Source organism: Somniosus microcephalus, chromosome 20 (assembly GCF_052327205.1).
Source record: "Somniosus microcephalus isolate GS21.2 chromosome 20, FLI_Smic_1.0, whole genome shotgun sequence".
Taxonomy (NCBI): domain Eukaryota; kingdom Metazoa; phylum Chordata; class Chondrichthyes; order Squaliformes; family Somniosidae; genus Somniosus; species Somniosus microcephalus.
The window spans coordinates 43,230,958-43,255,788 of NC_141006.1; the positions used below are offsets into that span (position 1 = coordinate 43,230,958).

At 42.8% G+C, this 24,831-nt stretch overlaps 1 protein-coding gene across 22 annotated transcripts in view; it reads left to right on the plus strand.

The window, feature by feature from the left end:
• Positions 1–24,831, plus strand: part of macf1a (microtubule actin crosslinking factor 1a) — a 628,388-nt gene that overhangs the window by 404,810 nt on the left and 198,747 nt on the right. For all 22 annotated transcript variants that reach the window (XM_085962506.1, XM_085962516.1, XM_085962528.1 and 19 more), the window contains 2 exons: positions 898–6,156; positions 18,533–18,682. In XM_085962506.1, the coding sequence (XP_085818632.1) occupies positions 898–6,156; positions 18,533–18,682 (5,409 nt within the window). The remainder of the gene's footprint in view (positions 1–897; positions 6,157–18,532; positions 18,683–24,831) is intronic.

Consider the following 24,831-nt stretch of genomic DNA (forward strand, 5'->3'; position numbering starts at 1 on the left):
TCACAAAATGAAAAATTATAATTTTGCAGTCTATATAATGTAATTTTCATACCTTGCATACATTGTAAACCATAGCTCCCATTAAGATTGTGAGTTATTGCTCTCATTAATATAATCATCCCACAGATTATCAAGAACTCGAGTGCATTTGTTCTACTTTTCTTTCCAAGCACCCCCTGCAATTTTACAGAACCAAGGATCTGGTTTCCTATAACTAGGCTTGCAGGCCTTTGTTGCATGTTGTGTGCCTGCTCATACACTGTTGTGTTCCCAGTTTCAGAGAGCACCCAAAGTGTACAGCCTGATTTCACCCATGCACATTTAAAACTACCTACCAGCACAAGGACTGACTTAGAGTTACACCAGTTTAGATAGGACATTACACAATGCTGCGTCATGATGTTTTGATGCATATTAATTTCTGGCATGTGCCAGCTCTAAATGTTGTGGAGCAGCTCTGTGCCAGCTTCAGTACATCAGTGGTCTAACTGGAGGTTGGGTAGATGATTATAATGTGGATTTATTGCTTTCAGGTGGGGATTTCATGCCAAATTCACACTAAAATTGATAGGAACATTAAAATATAAAAAGGGGCACTACAACAGCAACATTGAAACCTGATTAAACTCATCCCAACTGGGGCATGTAGATTCAAGTGATTGACAATTATAAACCAGTTAAAGAGTAACTGTAACTGTCATAGCTTCCTTGGGATTTTGTAGCTACAAATGCAAAGCCCATTTATTTTTAGATGTTTAGTTAGGAATGGTTTAGTCAAAATGAACCTAAATTAATATGACTTCTTTACCCAAAACTGCACCTATAATTGCAAGTGTATTTGCTTATTTATTCATTGCTAGAAGTTCAGTGACCTAACTTGTGCTTTACATTTTCCAGGAGAATGAAACAATTGCAGGTGTGATTGACCTGGGAACAGTAGAAATTTTTTCAATTTTCCGTGCCATGCAGAAGGGCCTTATAGACCAGGACACGGGGCTCGCTCTGCTGCAGATTCAAGTAATTAATTCTGGCCTCATAACCCCTGAAACAAGTGACAGTCTGTCAGTGGAGGAAGCTTTGGAAAGAGGCGCAATAGATGAACGAACAGCTAAATCTTTGAAAGAACTGCAGGCTGCCATACAGCTGATGAAAAGCACAAACTTTAAAAGTAGGAAGCTTCTTCCTGTTGCTGCTGCTGTTGATGAGAAGAAAATTGAAGAGAATGTGGGGCTGAAGATTTTGGAGGCACAGCTTAGCAGTGGTGGTCTTGGTAACCCATCAACAGGCAAAACTGTGAATTTGGAGAAAGCTTTCCAACAAGGCCTGATCACTGCTTCCCTTCACTCTCAGCTGAAGGCTAGACAAAGAATGCAGAAAAGTCTGATTGATCCAAACACAGGAGAAAAGCTCAGTCTTTCAGAACTGATGCAACGGTGCATTGTAGATAAAGAAACTGGATTGACATTATTTCCAATAAAGCAACTTGCTGGTGGAATGGTGTGTCTGAAATCAGGTAGAAAAGTCAGCATATTCCGTGCTATCCAGGAAGGCCTGATAGACCAACAGGTGATGGTCAGACTTTTAGAGGCCCAGCTCTTTGCAGGAGGCATTGTAGATCCCAGAACAGGGCACCGATTAACAGTGGATGAAGCAGTGAGACACAATCTAATTGATCATGACATCGCTTGTTCCATATTAATTCGTCAGATCCAGATGGGTGGTGTTATTGACCCTGTCTCAGGTCAGCGACTGACTCTGGATGAAGCTGTGCAACGGGATTTGATGACTTCAAGAAGCGCACTGGTTGTACTGGCGTCCCAGTGCTCCTTTAAGGGACTGCTGTGGCCAGAATCTGGTGAAGTCCTTCCTGTGGCCAATGCATTGCAACAGGGGCTTGTCTCCACAGAACTAGCACACAAAATCCTGAAGAAGAGAGCCACAATATCAGAACTTTACGCCCCAGAAACCACTGAGGTGCTCTCCTGGGAAAAATCAATTGAGCAAGGAATTTTAGACTGTAAAGTTGCTGAAGTGTTGAAGCCTATTCATATACCTGATGCAATACCAAATATGAAAGAACCAAGTATTCCAAGCATGAACAGATTGAATTGGAGATCAGCTGGTGGAAGCCTGCCAACTTCCAACCTGAAATCCCTGGATACAGACAATAGTACTGAAGCCTCTGATAGGCAAGCAGTAGAGGAAAGACTGTTGACTTATTTAATGGCCCAAAGTTACATGGATGTGCATAATGGCAACAGGTTGCTTTTGGTTGATGCTGAGTTGAATGACATCACTAAAGGATTCATAAAAACAAGAGTAAATGCTGCAGCAGTGAAAAGTAAAGATCTGTTAGATGAATACAATGGAGAAGAATTTGATACTGCAATGCAAATAAATGAATCGGATGCTATTGATTCTGTTAAAATATACCATCCAGACAAGACAAAGTTAGAGCGGAATGACGGATTAAAAGCAAGTGATAATAAGGAAGTTGAAGCTGTTCATGGAATGCATGAGACACGGTCCGATGCATGGATTAATGAAACTGTAAGCAGCAAGGAAATACCAGTCAAGAAGAAAATTGACTCCCCAGTCTGTAAAGAAGTGGATGATAAAACAGAAACCCGTTGTGAAGATGTTCTCCCAACTAAAACACTACCAACTAAAAGAAAAAAGAAAATGGTGAAACGTAACCCTGATGAAAAAGAACTGAAAATATTGCTGGGTAAATCTAAGCCTGTCATCAGTGTAATTCGTAATGAAACAACTGTTACTGAGAAATCTACAGAAGGATCACAGAAAACAACTATGTCTCGCATAGATACTGAAACTTCACTTTCTGCAGTAACTGACATAAAAATTCGATCACATTCTCAGAATCGGGACGTCAGTGACAACTTTGAAAAAGAAGCCGTAGACTTGCAGACTGTTGGGCCATTCCATCAGCCAGACTGTCAAATTACTTTAACCAGTTCAGTGATAGTTAAAGATGTTGCAACATCACCAGCTCACGAGTCACTGCAAGAATCTCATCATGGCTCAATACTGAAAAATAGAACCAAAGCTGATGACGGAGATGCTTATATGATAAATGTTAGCAAGGTTGAACCAATATTATGTGATTTTAAAGATGGAATTGAACAAGACAACCTGAATGGGACCATAAAAGGTCAAAATGAAAAACTGCCTAGCGGAGGACAAAATTCTGAGCAAAATTATCCTGTAGAAGCTGTCCAATACCAGGAACCTGCATTAAATTCAATTCCAACCAAAGAATATTTGGATGAGGAATCTGCTTTAAATTTTCTGATTGGCCAGCTTCAAAGTGGTGGTATCATTGATGAGCAGACAGGACAAAAACTAGCACTGAATGAAGCAATGGCCAAGGGAGTGCTGCAGAGCCACACTGCTCTCAAAGTAATGGAAAAACTGGGCAGCTTCAGTGGCTTCTTTGATCCACAGACTTGTGAAACACTGACAGTAGCAGAGGCAGTAGATGAAGGTCTTGTGGATGAACAGCTGATTCAGAAGATCTTCAACTCTGAAAAAGTTATTTGGGGTGTAATTGATCCAGGTAGCTCTTCTGTACACTCAGTTAAAGATGCAGCTGAAATTGGGCTTCTGGATCAAGAAACTGCAGCAAGAATCCTAGAGGGACAGGTGGTTTCTGGTGGAATCATTGACTTAAAGCGAGGCAAACAGTTATCAGTGACGTTAGCATCAAAAATGGGCCTAGTGGATAATACACATTTGGATAATTTGACAAGGCTAGAGAAGGCTACTAAAGGCAAGGAATCTGATGAAAGCACAAAACTGCGAAAGATTTCTTTACAGATGGAGATGAATGGCATAGTCGATCCTCAAGCAAAGGAACATGTGACTATTGTTGAAGCAAGAAAGAGGGGAATCCTTGATAAAGAGACCATTCTTAACATTTTGAAAAAGCAGGTGGCTTTTGGGGGAATTAATCATCACTTATCAGGAATGAGACTTTCTGTAACAGATGCTGTGAAATGTGGCCTGGTTGATCAGGATGTAGCTAATGAATTGATTGAAGTAGAAAGAGCTTGTCAACATGCATATGTCCATCCAAAGACGATGCAGCCAGTCACTTTATCTGAAGCAACATCATTAGGCCTTGTGAAACCAGACTTTGCTTTAGAAGTGGAAAAACTCCAAGCTTTGAGTGGAAGGTTTAAAGAACCAGTAACTTGCAAAAATCTGACATTAACTCAAGCTGCAAAGCAAGGAAGGTTGGAAAAGTCTATAATGGAAAAGGCAATGTCTTCCCCTGAGTTGAATCAAGGTATTGTGGATCCTGAGCAGTGTATGGTAATACCTTATTCAGAGCTAATAAAGAAAGGAAAAATAGACCTGGAATCTGGCCAAAGATATATGGAGGTCAGATATTTCACAGGGATTGTAGATGAACCGACAGGCAAGACCATATCTGTTGCTGAAGCAGTAAAAACAATGAAAGTGGATCCAGTGCCAGCTTTGCGACTGCTACAAGCCCAAGCTGATAGTGGTGGGATTGTGGATAGCACCACTGGTAACAGAATGACTCTAGCGAAAGCTGCAGAATGTGAAATATTAGATGACAATATGCTGAAGATTATTGTCACCAATCAGCTTTTGAGTGGAGGAGTAATTGATACACAGACTGGAGACAAAGTCCCACTTGCACAAGCAGCTAAAAGTGGTCTGATAAGTCAAAAGGTGGCTGAGGAAATCCAATCCAATTTAGGTTCTATTGGTGAATATACTGATCCAGACCAGAGCATTGCTACAGAGCTGGTAGAAATAATTGCGCCCATTATGCAGAAAACATCTTTCCAAGAACCATGCTCAAATGAAGTGACCCAGATGTTGCCTCTAAGAACAGATGAGGAAGACCATTTGAGTGCTGAAATTAGAATAGTCAGTTATAAAAATGAAGGAGATTTGTTCCTTGACGAGCAAGTGCCTTTATCATCTGAACTGCTGTTGGGAAAAATAGCTGTTATAAAAGATTCAGTACCCCTGAAACTTGTTGATACAAAATATACATTATTGTGCCAGAATGAAGAGGAGTTTGGTTCTCATAGTCTGTCAGCCCCAGCACAAGAAGCAATAGTATATATGGACAGAGAGACAAACTTTAGAGGTGCGGAGAAAATGGCTGAGGAAGAAGTGAAGTTTGCTAATGGTTCAGAGGAATACGCAAACATTATGGAGAAAGTGCGGGACATTATTGGTTTGGAAATGAGTAATTCACAGAAATTTGTGGAAGGAAAGGATGATCATTCTGGAAATGGAATACAAAGAATGACTTCTAAGAATGTAGAAGGTAAGAGTGATCAAGAAGTCTATTTATTGATGGATCATGAAATGAAAAAACCCAAATCGGAAGAAAGAGAACAACTTATTTTACAAAGTATAAAAGGACTTCCCAATTACATGCAGAAGGAAATTGAGAAATTGGTGAAACAAAGAATGGAAGATGAAATTTCAAGAGGGAGCGTGCCTATAAATCAGAAAGATAGAGAGACGCTTTTAAGAAAAATAAAGGAGACCATTGGAAAGCAGGTTCGTGAAAGTTTAACTGAAAAGAAGTCATTTGTTGGAATAGCAGCCAATGTTGGGCATAATGAAGAATCAAATGGAAAAGTAGAGGAACTAGAAAGTGTAGAGCAAGGTGGAAAATTAGCAGGTCAAATATCTGCTGATGAAAATAAACTTCCAAGTGTTAGAAAAGCAAAAGTGTCTGTTGTGCCCACAGAAAGCACAGTTCTAACTGATCGCTTTGTCAGTGAAAATGTGGCAATGCTTTCAGAAGACAAGCAACTAAGTCCAGAATCCAAAGAAATATTTGTCGCAAAGATAAGTGAGGGGGAAGCGTCAGTAAAAGGTGCAAAAGAACAGGAAAAGACTGAATCTGCAGAAAAACCGAAAAACATTTTGGGCCAGAAAATTGCATCTAATTCTGGATCTGCTAATAAAAGTGCCCCATTACTGGAAGATATTGGAAGTACCCAGAGGAGGATCAACCAAAACCTCCTGCAGAAACAAACTGAGGAACCAGCATTTATGAACTTGAATGAACAGGGAGGAGTTATCAACAAAGGTGCCGGAAACATTGAGATCAGACCAGAAGAAATGATGGAAAAGCAGGTAATTATAGCATACCACAGGATAACTTTTTAATTAGAGATATTTTTATATTTTCTGTCTTTTCACATTCTAGGTTTCTTCAATAATAACAACAGAAAATGCTGGAAATACTCAGCAGGTCTAGGTTTCTTCACCCCAGCTGAGAGGATTGCCTGACCTGCAGGCTTCCATGAATACTGTTCCCTACCAGCCCCAGCAGGTGTGCATGAGTGGCCTGGAGTGATTTCCCCCTCTCTGACTTGCTGTGGGTTAGCATCTGACTTCTGCTTAGTATTCTGCTAAAGGAGGTATAGTCAGATTGATAACTCATGATGAGAGAATCAAGTCGATGAGATCACATCCCACTGCTCTGTGAAGTTTACTTGCTGGTTTTCCAACATGCTGCTGTGCTGTACTGGCCTAACCCATATCTTTGTTTTAAATAGAAACATAGAAGATAGGAGCAGGAGTAGGCCATTCGGCCCCTCGAGCCTGCTCCACCATTCAATTCGATCATGGCTGATCATCCAAATTCAGTACCCTGTCCCTGCTTTCTCCCCATACCCCTTGATCCCTTTAGCCTTAAGAAATATATCCAACTCCTTCTTGAATATATTTAATGAATTGGCCTCCACCGCCTTCTGTGGTAGATAATTCCACAGGTTCACCACTCTCTGGGTGAAGAAATTCCTCCTCATTTCTGTCCTAAATGGCCTACCCTTCATCCTTAGACTGTGTCCCCTGGTTCTGGACTCCCTGACCATCGGGAACATCCTTCCTGCATCTAGTCTGTCCAGTCCTGCCAGAATTTTATAAGTTTCAATGAGATCCCCCTCTCATTCTTCTAAACTCCAGCGAGTACAAGCCCAATCGACCCAATCTCTCCTCATACGTCATTCCTGCCATCCCAGGTATCAGCCTGGTGAATCTTCGCTGAACTCCTTCCATGGCAAGAACATCCTTCCTTAGTAAAGGCGACCAAAACTGCACACAATACTCAAGATGTGGTCTCACCAAGGCCCTGTACAACTGCAGCAAGACATCCTTGTTCCTGTACTCAAACCCTCTCGCTACGAAGGCCAACATACCATTTGCCTTCTTAACCGCTGCACCTGCATGCTTATTAGGAAATATTAGGAAACTGTCACATTCCACGTGCAAGATTATAGCCTAACTGTTTGGAACCTTGATTGCAATATTGAGAATGGTTTAATAAAATTAATATTACACTTTGAAGTTATTGCAAGTAAAAATTAGCAAAGACTTCTGAAGCAAGATCGACATCCTCTGAGTATAACTGAACATTGTTCTTTTCTGTTGACCTCAATGGGTTACATTTTATGACCTTACAAAACAAAAATCTTCTGGCGGATTTACATCAGTTAGATGAAATTGAAGGCAGTTACTGGCATTATCTGTGTTCAATTGAAAATGCTGCTTTTCTTCTAGAAAACTGAGACCAGTCTGCGTGAGCAGAATTTAGTCGTTTATTGGGCATTATGAAAAGGCTGAAGTTTTGGCAGCTCTTTTTACCTTCTCATTTGCATTTTTGTATTTAACATAAATAATCAAAATGGATGTTGCTTTTTACTGGTAGATGTGCAGAATCGCAAGTGAAATGGCTCTTTGCCCACTGTAGCCCCTAGAAACCAGTTTATATGAACCACAGTTTAGGTTGTTTGCAATTCAAATACAACAAAAAGCTTTACCTCATCAGTAACTTGTATTCGGATTCAGAAACAGTCATTTACTGCTATAATGTACATTTCTGTTTACATTGAAGCCCTATTTTCTTTCCATTCAGTGCATAAGATTTCCGATTTACATGCCATTCTGTGAATAAAAGACACAAGTGTCCTAGTTACGTCCTGTCAAGTAAAAGTTGTGCTTGACTCCTAACAAAGTCTGTGTCGGGGCAGCTTGTCGCTCTAACTGGTGCTCCATGTTGAAATTCGGGAAAAGGTTACCCGGTTGAATTACATCTTCTAGCATTAACTACAGAGAAATTATAACCTAAAATCTCCTTGCTCGAGAAGATTGTGTGGTTGGAAAGCAAAGTAGTTGTTGCTGGGGGAGTGGGGGAGGGGGGGTGAAATTGAAGGGTAAATAAATATAAGTAAATGTACATAGAGATGCAATTCAAAAGAAGTCTTTAGTGACGCCTCTGTTTGTCATTTTAAATAGCCCAAACACCAGTTTCAACAACAACTTGTATTTATATAGCACCTTTAACGTAGTAGAACATCCCAAGGCACTGCACAGGAGTATTTTAAGACAAAAAATTTGACACCGATCCACAAAGATAAATTAGGGCAGGTGACCAAAAGCTTGGTTAAAGAGGTAGGTTTTAAGGAGCGTCTTAAAAGAGGAAAGAGAAGTAGCGAGGCGGACAGGTTTAGGCAGGGAATTCCAGAGCTGAGGACCTAGGCAACAAAAGGCATGGCCACTAATGGTTGAGCGATTATAATCAGGGATGCTCAAGAGGGCAGAATTAGAGGAGCGCAGATATCTCGGGGTGGGGGGTGGGTGGCCAGGGTTGTGGGGCTGAAGGAGATTAGAGATAAGATTTAAAATTTTAAATCACGATTTCAAAGAGCCGGCCTCCTATGCTGTAAGATTCTATGATCACAAGAGCCACTTCTAGGCTGATCCCCCCCCCCCCCCCCACAGTGTCTGATTCAGCACTATGTGAAAATGCATACCAATGTAAACTGTGGATTTAAAATGGTTTCTGGAGATTGCTGTCGGCAGAGAGCCATTTCACTTGTTATTCTACACAGCCACCATCCTAAAATCATGCCAGTTCCTCCCTTTCCTCCAACAGTTCTTTGCCTTGCATCTGATGGCATGCTTTCAGAACAAGACATTACCAGGACTTTGTTGCAATAGTGAAGAAGATTGAGCAGTCACTTGACAGTCTCTCAGTTTCTTGGTAGGGGATGTTTCTGCACACCTTCCTATGGATCCTGGGAAGTAGGACATATATTTTTGTGTTAGCTGGGCCAGCTGTAATGTGCTACCCTGGGTCAGTATATTAAGGGTTGTTCTTTATCATCCCGGAAGGATTGCAACATTAAGTAATTTTTCACAAAGAATAATTGACTTGAATCTGATGGCTAAGACGTGAAGATTTTTGGCACTTCCAAAGTTGGCTGCAAGATTGAAATACTGTCGTTTACAACCTGAAATTCTGACAACTTAACATAATTTGTATGTGGGGGTTGAAAATATCATGAAATGTTTATCTGTTTTGACATGACTTTTCTGACCCAATTTCCAAAGACAAACCTCTTTCTTTTGAGCATTTACAGAAAACCTTCTTTTCTCATTCTCTTCAGCAAATGCAAACTACCTTCTGATCAGTGAATATATTACATTGCATTGAACTTATTGGGCTGGATTTTGCGGTCAGGTGCCGTTCGTCACACTTGCACTTGCCCATAGACTTTATATGGGATTTTGCACTGGAATTTACTGTAAATTAGAGATCCAAAAAGTGTAGCACCCTCTACAGGGCATCTGGGACTTGTGTGAACAGGGCAAGCAACCGTGTATCTCCTTAACCAATCAGATTGAAGAATCTTTCATGAACAGCACAGATTCTGAACCAGAAAGAGTCAGTTAGAATATTGAATTCAATGTCAAATAATAATAGGTTTGGGCAGAGTCAACACTGATTTATAAAAGGGAAATCATGTTTGAAGAATCTGTTAGTTTGTTGAGGTTGTAACTAGCAGAATAAATATGGGGGAACCAGTGGATGTGGTGGATTTGGATTTTCAGAAGGCATTCGATAAGGTGCCACACGAGGTTATTAAACAAAATTAGGGCTCATGGGATTGGGGGTAATATACTAGCATGGATTGAGGATTGGTTAACGGACAGAAAAGAGAGTAGGAATAAACGGGTCATTTTCGGGTTGGCAGGCTGTAACTAGTGGGGCACCGCAAGGATCAGTGCGCTTGGGCCTCAGCTATTCACAATCTTTATCAATGAGGGGATCAGATGTGATATATCTAAGTTTGCTGCTGATACAAAGCTAGGTGGGAATGTAAGTTGTGAGGAGGATGCAAAGAGGCTTCAAGGGGATATAGACAGGTTAAGTGAATGGGCAAGAACATGGCAAATGGAATATAATGTGGAAAAATGTGAAGTTATCCACTTTGGTAGAAAAAATAGAAAAGCAGAGTATTTTTTAAATGGTGAGAGATTGGGAAATGTTGGTGTTCAGAGGGACCTGAGTGTCCTTGTACACGAATCACTGAAAGTTAACTGCAGGTACAGCAAACCATTAGGAAAGCAAATGGTATGTTGGCCTTTATTACAAGACGATTTGAGTATAAGAGTAAAGACGTCTTACTGCAATTATATAGGGCCCTGGTGAGATATCACCTGGAGTATTGTGTACAGTTTTGGTCTCCTTACCTAAGGAAGGATATACTTGCCATAGAGGAAGTGTAACAAAGGTTCACCAGACTGATTCCTGGGATGGCAGGAATGACGTATGAGGAGAGATTGGGTCGATTGGGCTTGTACTCACTGGAGTTTAGAAGAATGAGAGGTGATCTCATTGAAACTTATAAAATTCTGACAGGACTGGACAGACTAGATGCAGGAAGGATGTTCCTGATGGTCGGGGAGTCCAGAACCAGGGGAAACAGTCTAAGGATAAAGGGTAGGCCATTTAGGACAGAAATTAGGAGGAATTTCTTCACCCAGAGAGTGGTGAACCTGTGAACTCTCTACCACAGAAGGCGGTGGAGGCCAGTTCATTAAATATATTCAAGAAGGAGTTGGATAGATTTCTTAAGGCTAAAGGGATCAAGGGGTATGGGGAGAAAGCAGGGACCGGGTACTGCATTTGGATGATCAGCCATGATCGCATTGAATGGCGGAGCAGGCTCGAGGGGCCGAATGGCCGACTCCTGCTCCTATCTTCTATGTTTCTATTTCTTATGTTAATCAGGTACAGAAAGCGAAAGAAAGATTGAATTAAGAGAGACCGAGAAAAGAAACGGCAAGGAACAGGAAGAATTTATTTTAAATTTAAAAAAAGTTCTTTTTTAGATCTCCAACAATAATTAAACTCTGAATCAATGAAACTCCACACTTGTAAAAGTTAATTTTCAGTGCCAGAGAGGTTGTTTGGCAGTAATTAAGACTTACCATGCTGTTAAAGGGGTACTTATATTAGAATGGACAAGCCCTAACTTTTTCTGGCGAGTTTAGTTCATATTTATCAGGTAAGTACAGGAACTTCACGCCGTTCAATATATTTGAATAGAGAGTCTCACGGTGAGATACTGTTTTCAGGAAGCTTCTGGAGTAGCAGGGCATCTCTGACAGCAACATCTTGATTTCCACATTTAACTGCGCATGTGTGGTCGCTGGAAGTTGCTGTCTTGATTTCAACATAAATAACATCATTATTTCTACCGCAGAGTCCGGGCCAGTGTTTCTGTTCTCAGACTCTGACCGATGTCATTTCACTCTTTTTCTAATGTTTTTTCTTTGCTTTTGCTCTTCCTCACTCCTCTGCCTGCTGCTTTTGTCAGTGGCCATCTCTTATTTTTCTTCTGTTTCACTTTGTTTTCATTCTTTCATTACAACTACTTCCCTTCTCTTGTGTCCCATCAGGTAGCCTGTACAGATTATTGTAATCCAGTAATCACTAAGATTCTCTTAGTAAATGCATTCCTGGAGCTACTCTGTGGCTATTTTCTTAGTTTGGCAGCTATTAACATTCTTAAGAAGCTCATATTTGTGGTGAATTTCACCCAGTCGGAAACTGGGCAGACTGTTAAAATCGACCGGGAGGCTTACCCACCGACATTCCGCTCTGTTCCCGTTGTCTTCTATTTTAACCTGCTCCTCTGAATCTAAATATGCAGATCGGGGTCCTACGATGTTATCGGACCTCGACTGTAACTTTAACTGAGCAGGGAAGCCATTGTTGCTTGATGACAGCGGGAAGAGGAGCCGGACCAGAAGAGATCCAAACAGGTCAGGTTTTAACTTTTTTTTAACTTTCCTGATGGGGTCAGGAGGAGCAGGAGTGCTCCTTTTGGGCTCCACAAGGAAAGTTTAGATCTCTTCTACCCCCCGGGCTCTTTCTCCCTTCCCCCCCCTTCCCCCCCCCCCCCCCCCCCCCCGAAAGCAAGCGAGGCAGGTATTGGGATCCAGGAGGTAGTGGTGGAGGAGCCTCAGCCCTTGGCCTTCTCCAACAGGTACGAGATACTTGCTCCCTGTGTGGACGAGGGAGGATGAGCAAACTGACCACCGCACCGTGGTACAGGGAGCCATTCAAGTGGAGGGAGCAAAAAGAAATGTTGTAGTGATTGGGGACAGTATAGTGAGGGGGATGGATACTGTCCTCTGCAGCCGAGAGCGTGAGTCCCGAAGGCTGTGTTGCCTGCCTGGTGCCAGGGTTAAGGACATCTCCTCTGGGCTGGAGAGAAACTTGGAGTGGGAGGGGGGAGATCCAGTTGTCATGGTCCACGTAGGCACCAATGACATAGATAGGACAAAGAAAGAGGTTCTGTTGAGAGAGTATGAGTAGCTAGGGGCTAAATTAAAAAGCAGAACCACAAAGGTAATAATCTCTGGATTACTACCTGAGCCACGAGCGAATTTGCATAGTGTAAATAAGATCAGAGAAATGAGCGAGTGGCTCAGAGACTGGTGTGGGAGAAATGGGTTTCGATTTGTGGGGCACTGGCACCAGTACTGGGATAAGAGGGAGCTGTTCCGTTTGGACGGGCTTCACTTGAACCATGCTGGGGCTGGAGTCCTGGCGAATCGAATAACTAGGGCTGTAGAGAGGGCTTTAAACTAAATAGTGGGGGGGGGGGGGGGGGGGGGATCCAGGTAAGCGGGAAAATAAAAAGGAAATGAGAAAGCAATAGAGCAGGCTAGAGATGGGGGAAATAATAACCAGAGTGTGACAGGAAGGGACAGAATGTTTAAAAAAATAAGACTGTAACAGGAAAAAAAAGGTCAAAACAAGGAAAAATGGTAAAAAGACAAAGTTAAAAGCTCTATATCTGAATGCACGCAGCATTCGTAACAATATAAATGAGTTGACAGCACAAATAGATACAAATGGGTATGATCTGATCGCCATTACAGAGACGTAGTTGCAAGGCGACCAGTTCTGCGAACTGAATATTCCAGGGTATATGATAATTCGGGAGGATAGAAAGAAAGGAAAGGGAGGTAAGGTGGCTTTGTTGGTAAAAGATGGGATCAGTGCAGTGGTGAGAAGTGATATTGGCTCAGAAGATCAAGATGTAGAATCGGTTTGGGTGGAGATAAAAAATAATAAGGGGAAAAAGTCTGGTGGGCATAGTCTACAGGCCCCCGAACAACAGTAGCAATGCTGTTGGACAGAGTATAAATCAACAAATAATGGAGGCCTGTAAAAAAGGTACGGTAATAATCATTCGTGATTTTAATCTCCATATTGATTGGACAAATCAAATTGGCCATAGTAGCCTGGAGGAGGAGTTCATAGAGTGCATCCGGGATGTTTTCCTAGAACAGTATGTAATGGAACCGACCAGGGAGCAGGCTATCTTGGATCTGGTACTATGTAATGAGACAGAATTAATAAATGATCTCATAGTAAAGAATCCTCGAGGAAAGAGTGATCATAGCATGGTTGAATTTCAAATTCAGTTGGAGGGTGAAAAATTATCTCAAACCAATGTCCTGATCTTAAACAAAGGCAATTACAATGGCATGAGGGCAGAACTGGCTAAAGTGGACTGGAAAAAGAAATGAAAGGGTAAGGAAGTTGAAATGCAGTGGTGGACATTTAAGGAGATATTTCATAACTCTCAACAAAAATATATTCCAGTGAGAAAGAAAGATTTTAAGAGAAGGGAGCACCATCCGTGGCTAACTAAGGAAGTAAAGGATGGTATCAAATTGAAAATGAAGGCATACAATGTTGCCAAGATTGGTGGGAGACCAGAGGATTGTGAAATATTTAAAAACCAGCAAAGGATGACTAAAAAAATGAGAGAGAGAAGATGAATTATGAGAGTAAGCTGGCAAGAAACATTAAAACAGATAGCAAGAGCTTCTACAGGTATATAAAAAGGAAGAGGGTAGCTAAAGTAAACGTTGGTCCCTTAGAGGATGAGACTGGGGAATTAATAACGGGGAACGGGGAAATGGCAAAGACTATGAACAAATATTTTGCATCTGTCTTCACTGTAGAAGACACTAACAACATCCCAATAATGGATAATCAAGGGGCTACAGGGAGTGGGGAACTAAAGACAATCATTATCACTAAGGAAATAGTACTTGGTAAAATAATGGGACTAAAAGACAACAAGTTCCCTGGACCAGATGGCCTGCATCCCAGGGTCTTAAAAGAAGTGGCTGCAGAGATAGTGGATGCATTGGTTGCAATATACCAAAATTCCCTGGACTCTGGAGAGGTCCCAGCGGATTGGAAAACCGCAAATGTAACACCCCTATTTAAGAAAGGAGGGAGACAGAAAACAGCAAACTATAGACCAGTTAGCCTAACATTTGTCGTTGGGAAAATGCTGGAGTTTTTCATTAAGGAAGCAGTAGCAGGACATTTAGAAAAACACTGCAGTCAAACAGAATCAGCATGGTTTTAAGAAAGGGAAATCATGTTTAACAAATTTGCTGGAGTTCTTTGAGGATGTAACAAGCAGGGTGGACAGGGGTGAGCCAGTGGATGTGGTGTATTTGGATTTCCAGAAGGTGTTCGATAAGGTGCCACATAAAAGGTTACTGTATAAGATAAGCACTCACGGAGTTGGGGGTAATATATTAGCATGGATAGAGAATTGGCTAACTAACAGAAAGCAGAGTCGGGATAAATGGGTCATTTTCTGGTTGGCAAATGGTAACTAGTGGGGTGCCACAAGGATCATGCTGGGGCCCCAACTATTTACAATTTACATTAATGACTTGGATGAAGAGATTGAGTGTAATGTAGCCAAGTTTGCGGATGATTCAAAGATGGGTGGGAAAGCAAGTTGTGCAGAGGACTCAAAGAATCTGCAAAGGGATATAGACAGGCTAAGTGAGTGGGCAAACATTTGGCAGATGGAGTATAATGTGGGAAAGTGCAAGGTTATCCACTTTGGCAGGAAAAATTAAAAAGCAAATTATTATTTAAATGGAGAGAGATTACAAAATGCTACAGTTCAGAGGGACCTGGGGGTCCTTGTGCATGAAACACAAAAAGTTAGCATGCAGGTACAGCAAGTAATCAGAAAGGCAAATGGAATGTTGGCCTTTATTTCAAGGGGGTTGGAGTATAAAAGCAGGGAAGTCCTGCTACAACTGTACAAGGTATTGGTGCGACCACACCTTGAGTACTGTGTACAGTTTTGGTCTCATTATTTAAGGAAGGATATACTTGCATTGGAGGCAGTTCAGAGACGATTCACTAGGTTAATTCCAGAGATGAGGGGGTCTGAATTATGAGGAAAGGTTGAACAGGCTGAGCCTATACTCACTGGAATTTAGAAGAATGAGAGGTGATCTTATCGAAACATATAAGATACTGAGGGGGCTCGACAGGGTAGATGCAGAGAGGATGTTTCCCCTCATGGGGAAATCTAGAACTCGGGGGCACAGTCTCAGAATAAAGGGTCGCCCTTTTAGAACTGAGATGAGGAGGAATTTCTTCTCTCAGAGGGTCGTAAATTTGTGGAATTCTCTGCCCCAGAGAGCTGTGGAGGCTGGGTCATTAAATACATTTAAAGTGGAGATAGACAAATTTTTGCAAGATAAGGGAGTGAAGGGTTATGGGGAGCGGGCTGGGAAGTGGCTTTGAGCCCAAGATCAGCCATGATCTTATTGAATGGCGGAGCAGACTCGAGGGGCCAAGTGGCCTATTCCTGCTCCTATTTCTTATGTTCTTCTGAAACTCCCTCCTCATGACTTGCCTTCAGTCCCAGCCAGTAGCCTCCTGCCGCTCGACATTACGCTTCTGCTCATCGGGCAGCTGCCACTTCCCATCCGTTATGGACGGGCAACTGACCGGGTGATTGCAGATGAGGCCCGGGAGTTAAAATCGCCTGGTCCTCACGTTGCCGAGGTTCAGGAGGTTTGGCACTTGCCTCACCCCTCTGGTTTGGGTTAAACCCAGGCTTTCTGTGTTTTCATTGGGCTTTCAGTAAAATTTTATGTCCCCATGAATTTGGAGCACTATTGTACCTCTTCCTCACTCCCATCTAGAAAAAGCAGGACAAATCCAACCCTGCCAATTACTGTCCCACCAGCCTCCTCCCAATCATCAACAAACTGCTGGAACGAGTCATCACCAGTGCTACCAACCAGCACTTACTCGCCAATATACTGGTCACCGATGCTCAGTTTGTGGTCTGATCCAACCACCCGGCTTCAGACTTTATTACAGCCTTGGTCCAATCATGGCCATGAGCTGAATTGGTGAGGTGAGAGTGATTGCCCTTAATAAAATGGCAGCATTTGATTGCTTGTAAAGCCAAGGAGCCAGAGTAAAACTGGTCAAAGTGGATTAGGGTGAAATCTCTCCAGTGGGTGGAGTCATACCGGGCACAGAGGAAGATGATTGTGGTCGTTGGAGGCCAATCATCTCAGCCCAGGACATTGCTGTAGGACTTCCTCAAGGCAGCATTTTAGGCATAACTATTTTCAGCTGCTTCATCAATGACACATGCTCCATCATAAGGTCAGAAGTGGGGCTGTTCACTGATGATTGCACACTGTTCAGCTTGATGCGCAATTCCTCAGATAATGAAGCACTCCATGCCCACATGCAGCAAGACCTGAACAACATCCAGGCTTGGGCTTATAAGTGGCAAGTAACATTTGCGCCACAAGTGTCAGGCATTGACCATCTCCACCAAGAGAGAGCATTCAATGGCTTTACTATCACTGAGTACCCCACCATCAACATCCTTGGGGGGGTCACCATTGACCAGAGTCTGAACTGGATTGACCACATAAATGCCCTGTCTACTGGAGCAGGTCAGAGGCTGGGTATTCTGTGGGGAGTGGCTCAACTCCTGAGTTCCCTCCTTTCTGCCTTGAGTCCTCATCCCTATCAAACTGCTCACAGGCTTCCATCCTCGCTGTTCCACGAACACATATTCCACATTTGCATCCTTAAGTCTGAGGGCTTTAGACTCGATTCCACCTGGTGCATGGCTGGTCTTGCCATCCTCTGCCAGATCTGGCTTGATCATCCTGCAGGACAAGGATAATCCAAACCCTGTTTCTTCATGACAAAGCACTGCCTCCAGCCCCTTACTCCCACTAGTTCCACTTCTCATGCTTAAATACAAGGAATTTATCAATTTTATTGTCTCTAAAATTGAGATCATCATGCAGTTGCTTCAGCCTGACCCCTCCCATCCTCTCATTCCCCTATCACTCAGTAGTTTCACTCCCATCTCTTGTATCGCTGTCTCCAAGCTCACCTTTTCCACAAGACCTATCACCTGCTCCCCTCCCCACTCAACTCCTGACCAACCAATTAGTTTTCCTCGCCTCTATACTCACTATTCTTACTATCATTCCCTTGCTCAAAATGTGCCCCCCACCCAGTGCTCAACCTTTCTGTCCTCTCCAACTGCTGCCCAATCTCCAATTTCCCTTTCCTCTCCAAGATCCTTGAACATGATATCGCCACTGTTCTCACTTCTCTCATAACTCCCTGTTGGAATTCCTTCAATCTGATTTCCACCTCGCACGCATCACCGAAACTGTCCTAGAGAAAGTCACCAATAATATCCTTAGTGAGTGCGACCTCAGCATGTTATCCGTCCTGTCTCCTTGACCTCTGACGTTTTTGTGTGGTTCCACTTCTATCTGTGTCAGTGCAGCCAGTGTACCTACAGTAATGGTTTCTCTTTCCAGCTTCTTGACCATGCCTTTGGCCACCGCTTCTAACTCTCTGTTTCATTCAGTGTTCATTTTTCCTCTTTTTGATGCACTTTTAGCTTTTTCCTGTGTTAAAGGCCCTACGTAAATATTGTAGTCTTACTGTTTTGACTATAGAGTTCAGTATTCTATGACCCTCTGATTGTCCTTGTAGGATGGAAGGGCTAATACATTGACATGTAGAGAATAATTTCTGTTGTAAGATCATACTAAAGGTAGAAAGTTAATTTCCCACTAAGACATTTTCAGTAATGTAGGACAAAGTAGTTAATGTGCCTACAGTTATCTTAATTTTCCACTTCTTATTGCTGGTATTTTGTGTGAGCACAAATCAACAGGAGCTATTTTTCTTGTCAGCATTGCAGTCAAAGAAAAAAAAGTTAAAATTGGTGCAAACTAAAATCGTTTCTAGTGGCTTTGGTTAAGGATTTTTAATTTTAAAGTAAATTTGATTTGTTATTGCCTGTGTCACCAGCCTTTGTATAGTAAACAGCAATGCCTGGAACACGATGAGAACCTCGTCACTTACCTCTCTCTTGTACTGGATGTTGAAGTCAGACTGAAGCAGCAGCAGCCAGTTGGTACCAACCTTGCCATGCTTCATGAACAATTCCAATTGGCAGAGGTTAGTACATTATGCTTAATAGGTCAGATTTACCTTTATTTAATAGGATTGAATTCTTTTGGCATAAATCTTCAGTAAAGTTTGCTCAAACTTGGTTGTTAAACAATATATTGAGTTTTCTTTTATTTACTTGTTTCAATTTCTGGTTTTTGTGAATATTTTTATTAAGTTTTGGTAACTTAAACTCCGAAACTAGGGTCCTAAATCTAAACAAAGGAAACTACGAAGGTATGAGGAGTGGGTTGGCTATGATAGATTGGGGAGCTTCATTAAAAGGCATGACATTTAAGGAACGAATGCATGAATTGCAACAGTTATACATTCCTTTCTGGTGCATAAACACAAAAGGAAAAGCGGTCCAACCATGGCTAACAAAAGAAATTAAGGATAGTATTCGATCCAAAGAGGAGTCATATAAAGTTGCCAGAAAAAGTAGCAAGCCTGAGGATTGGGAGCAAGAGATTGATTAAGAGGGGAAAAAATAGAGTATGAGAGTAAACTTGCAAGGAACATAAAAGCAGATTGTAAAATCTTTTACAAGTATGTGAAAAGAAAAAGATTAGTGAAGACAAATGTGGGTCCCTTACAGTCAGAAACAGGAGAATTTATAATGGGGAACAAGGAAATGGCAGAGCAATTAAACAAATACTTTGGTTCTGTCTTCACGGAAGAGGACACAAATAACTTCCCAGAAATGCTAGGGAACCAAGGGTCCAGTGAGAAGGAGGAATGAAAGGAAATTAGTATTAGTAAAGAAATAGTGCTGGAGAAATTAATGGGACTAAAAGTCGATATATCCCCAGGGCCTGATAATCTGCATCCCAGAGTACTAAGAGGTAGCCATGGAAATAGTGGATGCATTGTGTGATAAAAATAATAACTTCCGGGAAGTTATGTCATCACTTCCTGTGAACTGTGAACTATGAACTGTGTACATACCTCACTTCCTGTCATGTGTCACTTCCTGTTGGACTGGTATAAATACTGGTCTGTTCAGTATTGTAAGAGGCTTCTACCAGAGGCATGGTAAAGACCTCTCTTGTATATAGTGTGTTTATAAGTTACTTAAAGCTTACTTTAAAGTTACTTGATGGTAAGCCTCCTTTTTCTTACATCAATTTAAGTAACTTAATATTTACACTCACGAATACTAGACCTTCGGACAAACTCAGAATTAAGGATCCAGGGAACCACCCATCATGGAGAAAATCCTTAGACCTATTCGTCTGGACTTGGACCCGAATGCACCAGCAGCTGGCAGGGTATGGAAGCATTGGTACCGTACTTTTGAGAATTTTCTGGATGAATGTGAAGCGGATGCTCCTGCTAGATTGAAGATACTTATCAATTATGTGACCCCAAAAGTGTTCGAATATGTTGATGAATGGGATAATTACGATGAGGTGATTCGGGCACTTAAGAAACTGTATGCCAAGACCCCAAATGAGGTCTATGCTAGACATCTACTGGCCACAGCCCGACAAGGGCCAGGGGAATCAATTGACGAATTCCTGCAAGAACTTCGCAGGCTCAGCGTAGATTGTAACTTTCAGGCAGCCTCAGCTGAGCTGTACCGCCAAGAAATGATTCGTGATGCTTTCATCTGCGGGATTGCCTCTCCATTTATACGCCAGCGTCTACTAGAAAGTAAAACACTTGAGCTACAAAAAGCTTTTGACCTAGCTTGTTCACTGGATTTGGCAAAGAGAAATGCAGACCTCTATCAGCTGCCCAGATCTCGATCTGCTGCTGTAGCTGCAACCAGACAATTCAAGCGGTCTCAGGTGAACCCTATCATGGGGGAATCTAATTCTGATAATTCTGATGAAGAAGAGGAGGACGACCCCACTTTAGCAGCCTCTTGGCAATCTAGGAAGGAATGCTTCTTTTGTGGAGATGCTTTTCACCCTAGGAAAACCTGCCCTGCTCGTAATGCAATCTGCAGTTATTGCGGGAAAAAAGGACATTTTGCTAAAGTTTGCCTATCAAGGGCCTCTACGAGGGCCAATCCAGCTAAGGCCTACCGAACTGCCCCAATTAGGGCCTATCAAGATGCTCCAGCTAGGACCTATCAAGCTTCCTCTCGAGCTCTCTCCCGAAGAAGCACACCGAGAGTTTTAGCCACTCTCTGTGCAACGACACCAATTACAGCTGCTTGCCCACAGAACCTGTCTCATGCTGCCACAAAAATTTCAATTAAAGGGCATACCTTAGATGCCTTAATTGACTCAGGAAGTACTGATAGTTTCATTAAGGAACAGATTGTTGCGAAATTGAAACTACATGTCTTCCCATCGGACCAGGCAATTGCGATGGCCCAGTCATCACTTAATACCAGAATCTCTGGCTTTTGTGTTGTTGATATGACACTTCATGGTCGTATGTATCCCTCCACCCGACTTTCGGTGCTCAAGGACTTATGTAGTGATCTCCTCTTAGGACTGGACTTCCAAAAACAGCATAAGAAACTCACCATTGAGTTTGGTGGATCCAAACCCGGACTTACTATTTCTAATATACCGTCTAAATTACCATTTTGTGCATTATCAGCAGCTTCACTTGATGAACCCTCATTATTTGCCAGTATTCCGCCTCAATGCCAACCGATAATAACGAAATCGCGGCGCTTTAATCAGGAAGACCAATCTTTTATTGCGGCTGAAATCTCTCGACTTCTAGCAGAGGATATCATTGAGCCATGTTCGTCGCCCTGGCGGGCTCAAGTCGTCATTGTCAAGAACCCTCTAAAACCTCACAAACAGCGACTATGCATCGATTATTCGCAAACCATCAATCAATATACCGACTTGGACGCCTACCCATTGCCACGCATTGATGATATGGTTAATAAACTGGCCGAATACAAAGTGTTCTCAACTTACGATTTAAAAAGTGCCTATCATCAGTTACCCTTGAAGGTCTCAGATAAGCAGTACACAGCCTTTGAGGCTAATGGACGGCTGTACCAATTTCGTCGCCTCCCATTCGGGGTTACTAATGGAGTGGCTGTCTTTCAACGGGCAATGGATGGCCTGGTTAAGCAGGAAAACCTAAGGGACACTTTTCCCTATCTTGATAACATTACCATTGCAGGTCACGATCAACAGGAACACGACTCCAACCTCCAAAAATTTCGGGATGCCCTCCATCGCCGTAATTTGACCCTGAATGAATCCAAATCTGTTGAGTCGCAACCGACCATCAACATCCTTGGCTACTGCGTAGGCAATGGTATCATTAAGCCAGACCCAGAAAGACTTCGCCCGCTCCAAGAGCTCCCGTCACCTAAGAATCCAGCTTCTTTACGTCGGGCTCTCGGTCTGTTTGCATACTACGCTAAATGGATTCCTCATTTTTTGGACAAAATCCAACCCTTGCTGCATGCTAGATCATTTCCACTGGGAACAGCGGCTGTTGCAGCCTTTAACCTTCTCAAAAAACAGTTGGAGAAAGCGGCTCTTCACTCCATTGATGAGAATCTCCCTTTCGTGGTTGAATGTGATGCCTCGGAGGTGGCGATCTCGGCTACTCTGAATCAGGAAGGTCGTCCTGTAGCATTTATGTCCAGGACCTTACAAGGTGCCGAGCTACATTATCCTCCGGTTGAGAAAGAAGCCACAGCCATCATAGAGGCAGTACGGAAGTGGAACCATTTTCTAGCTCGCCAGCACTTTACATTGATCACGGACCAACGATCAGTCGCCTTCATGCTCGATAATCGAAAACGAACCAAAATTAAGAATAATAAAATACAACTTTGGAGGATGGAACTGGCCTCTTTTGGTTATACCATTCTCTATCGGCCTGGCAAGGAGAATGTGGCCCCGGACACCCTCACACGGGCATTCTGCTCCACTATGTCATCCTCCACCCTCATGGATGTCCACAATGGTTTGTGCCATCCTGGCGTAAGTTACGCGCATGCTACATTTCGTACGATCACGGAATCTCCCTTTTTCCACTGGAGATGTAAAGAAAATATGCTCAGAATGCCGGCTTTGTGCGGAATTAAAACCTCAGTTCTTCCGCCCCTCAGATGGTATACTCATACATGCAACCCAACCGATGCAACGACTTAGCATCGATTTTAAGGGCCCAGTGCCCTCTTCAACTCGGAACACATATTTGCTCGCCATGATCGACGAATATTCACGTTTTCCGTTTGCCTTCCCCTGCTCCAATATGCTGGCGTCCACCGTAATCTGCTGCCTTGAGCAGGTATTTTCTCTCTGTGGCATGCCGGCTTATATTCACTCAGATCGGGGTCCATCCTTTATGTCGAGGGAACTCAAGGACTACCTCTCAGAACGGGGAATTGCTACAAGCAAAACAACACCATACCATCCCATCGGAAATGGGCAGGTAGAGAGGTATAACGGTATCATCTGGAATTCCGTACGTCTCGCTTTAAGATCTCGGGGCCTACCAGACCAGCAATGGGAAACAGTGCTTCCGGATGCATTGCACTCTATACGGTCCCTGCTTTCTACAGCCACAAACACTACACCTCATGAGCGGTTCTTTGGATTCCAGCGTCGCTCATCTCATGGGACATCACTCCCGTCATGGCTAACTACTCCTGGACCTGTATTACTCCGAAGATACGTTCGGACGTCTAAAAATGACCCTCTTGTAGACGAGGTCGAACTAACCGATGCCAACCCCACCTATGCAAACATACGATATTCCGACGGCCGAGAATCTACCGTATCATTGCGGGATCTGGCTCCCTGCCCACCAGGACCTAGTGGGACATCGGGTGATGGCATTTCACCAGGAAACTCTTGGGACCTATCGGGTACCCCTCTCCAGGATCCTGATCGGACACCAACTAGCTTGGTGCCGGTAGAACCCCGTGCTCAAGGTTGCGACCCTCCCAGTACCACGCATGAAAGTACTGGTCTGCCACAGACCAGCTCTGCACCTCCCTCTGAACAGAGGCAGTCTGACTTTGAACCTATTGGGGCTCGTACTCGAAGCCATGATCTCCCCGACCCTTCACAGGGCAATCCAGGCCACACGGACTCTGGCCAATGGCCAACCGCATGTAAGCGGACCAGCGACCCTCTACGACGGGAATCCAAACGGGTGCGACTCTTCCTTGTTCGGCGGCTGCGGACCAAAAGGTAGACCACAGCCTCCTAAACCTGCAGGAGGGAAGAATGTGATAAAAATAATAACTTCCGGGAAGTTATGTCATCACTTCCTGTGAACTGTGAACTATGAACTATGAACTGTGTACATACCTCACTCCCTGTCATGTGTCACTTCCTGTTGGACTGGTATAAATACTGGTCTGTTCAGTATTGTAAGAGGCTTCTACCAGAGGCATGGTAAAGACCTCTCTTGTATTTAGTGTGTTTATAAGTTACTTAAAGCTTACTTTAAAGTTACTTGATGGTAAGCCTCCTTTTTCTTACATCACATTGGTTGTCATCTTCCATAATCTATAGAATTTTGGAACAGTTCCTGCAGATTGGAGGGTGGCAAATGTAACCCCACTATTTTTAAAAAAAGGAGGGAGAGAGAAAACGGGGAACTACAGACCGGTTAGCCTAACATCAGTAGTAGGAAAAATGCTAGAGTCTATTATAAAGGATATGATAACAGGACACTTAGAAAATATCAACGGGATTAGACAAAAGCCAACATGGATTTATGAAAGGGAAATCGTGTTTGACAAACCTACTGGAGTTTTTTGAGGATGTAACTGGTAGAATAGATGAGAGAAAAACCAGTGGATGTGGTGTATTTGGATTTTCAGAAGGCCTTTGATAAAGTCCCACAAGAGGTTAGTGTGCAAAATTAAAACACATGGGATTGGGGGTAATATACTGGCATGGATTGAAAATTGGTTAACAGACAGGAAGCAGAGAGTAGGAATAAATGGGTCTTTTTTGGGGTGGCAGGCGGTGATTAGTGGGGTACCGCAGGGATCAGTGTTTGGGTCCCAGCTATTCACACTATATATCAATGATTTGGATGAGGGAACCAAATGTAATATTTCCAGGTTTGCTGACGACACGAAACTAGGTGGGATTGTGAGTTGTAGGAGGATGTAAAGAGGCTTCAAGGTGATTTAGACAAGTTGAGTGAGTGGGCAAATACATGGCAGATGCAGTATAACGTGGATAAATGTGAAGTTATCC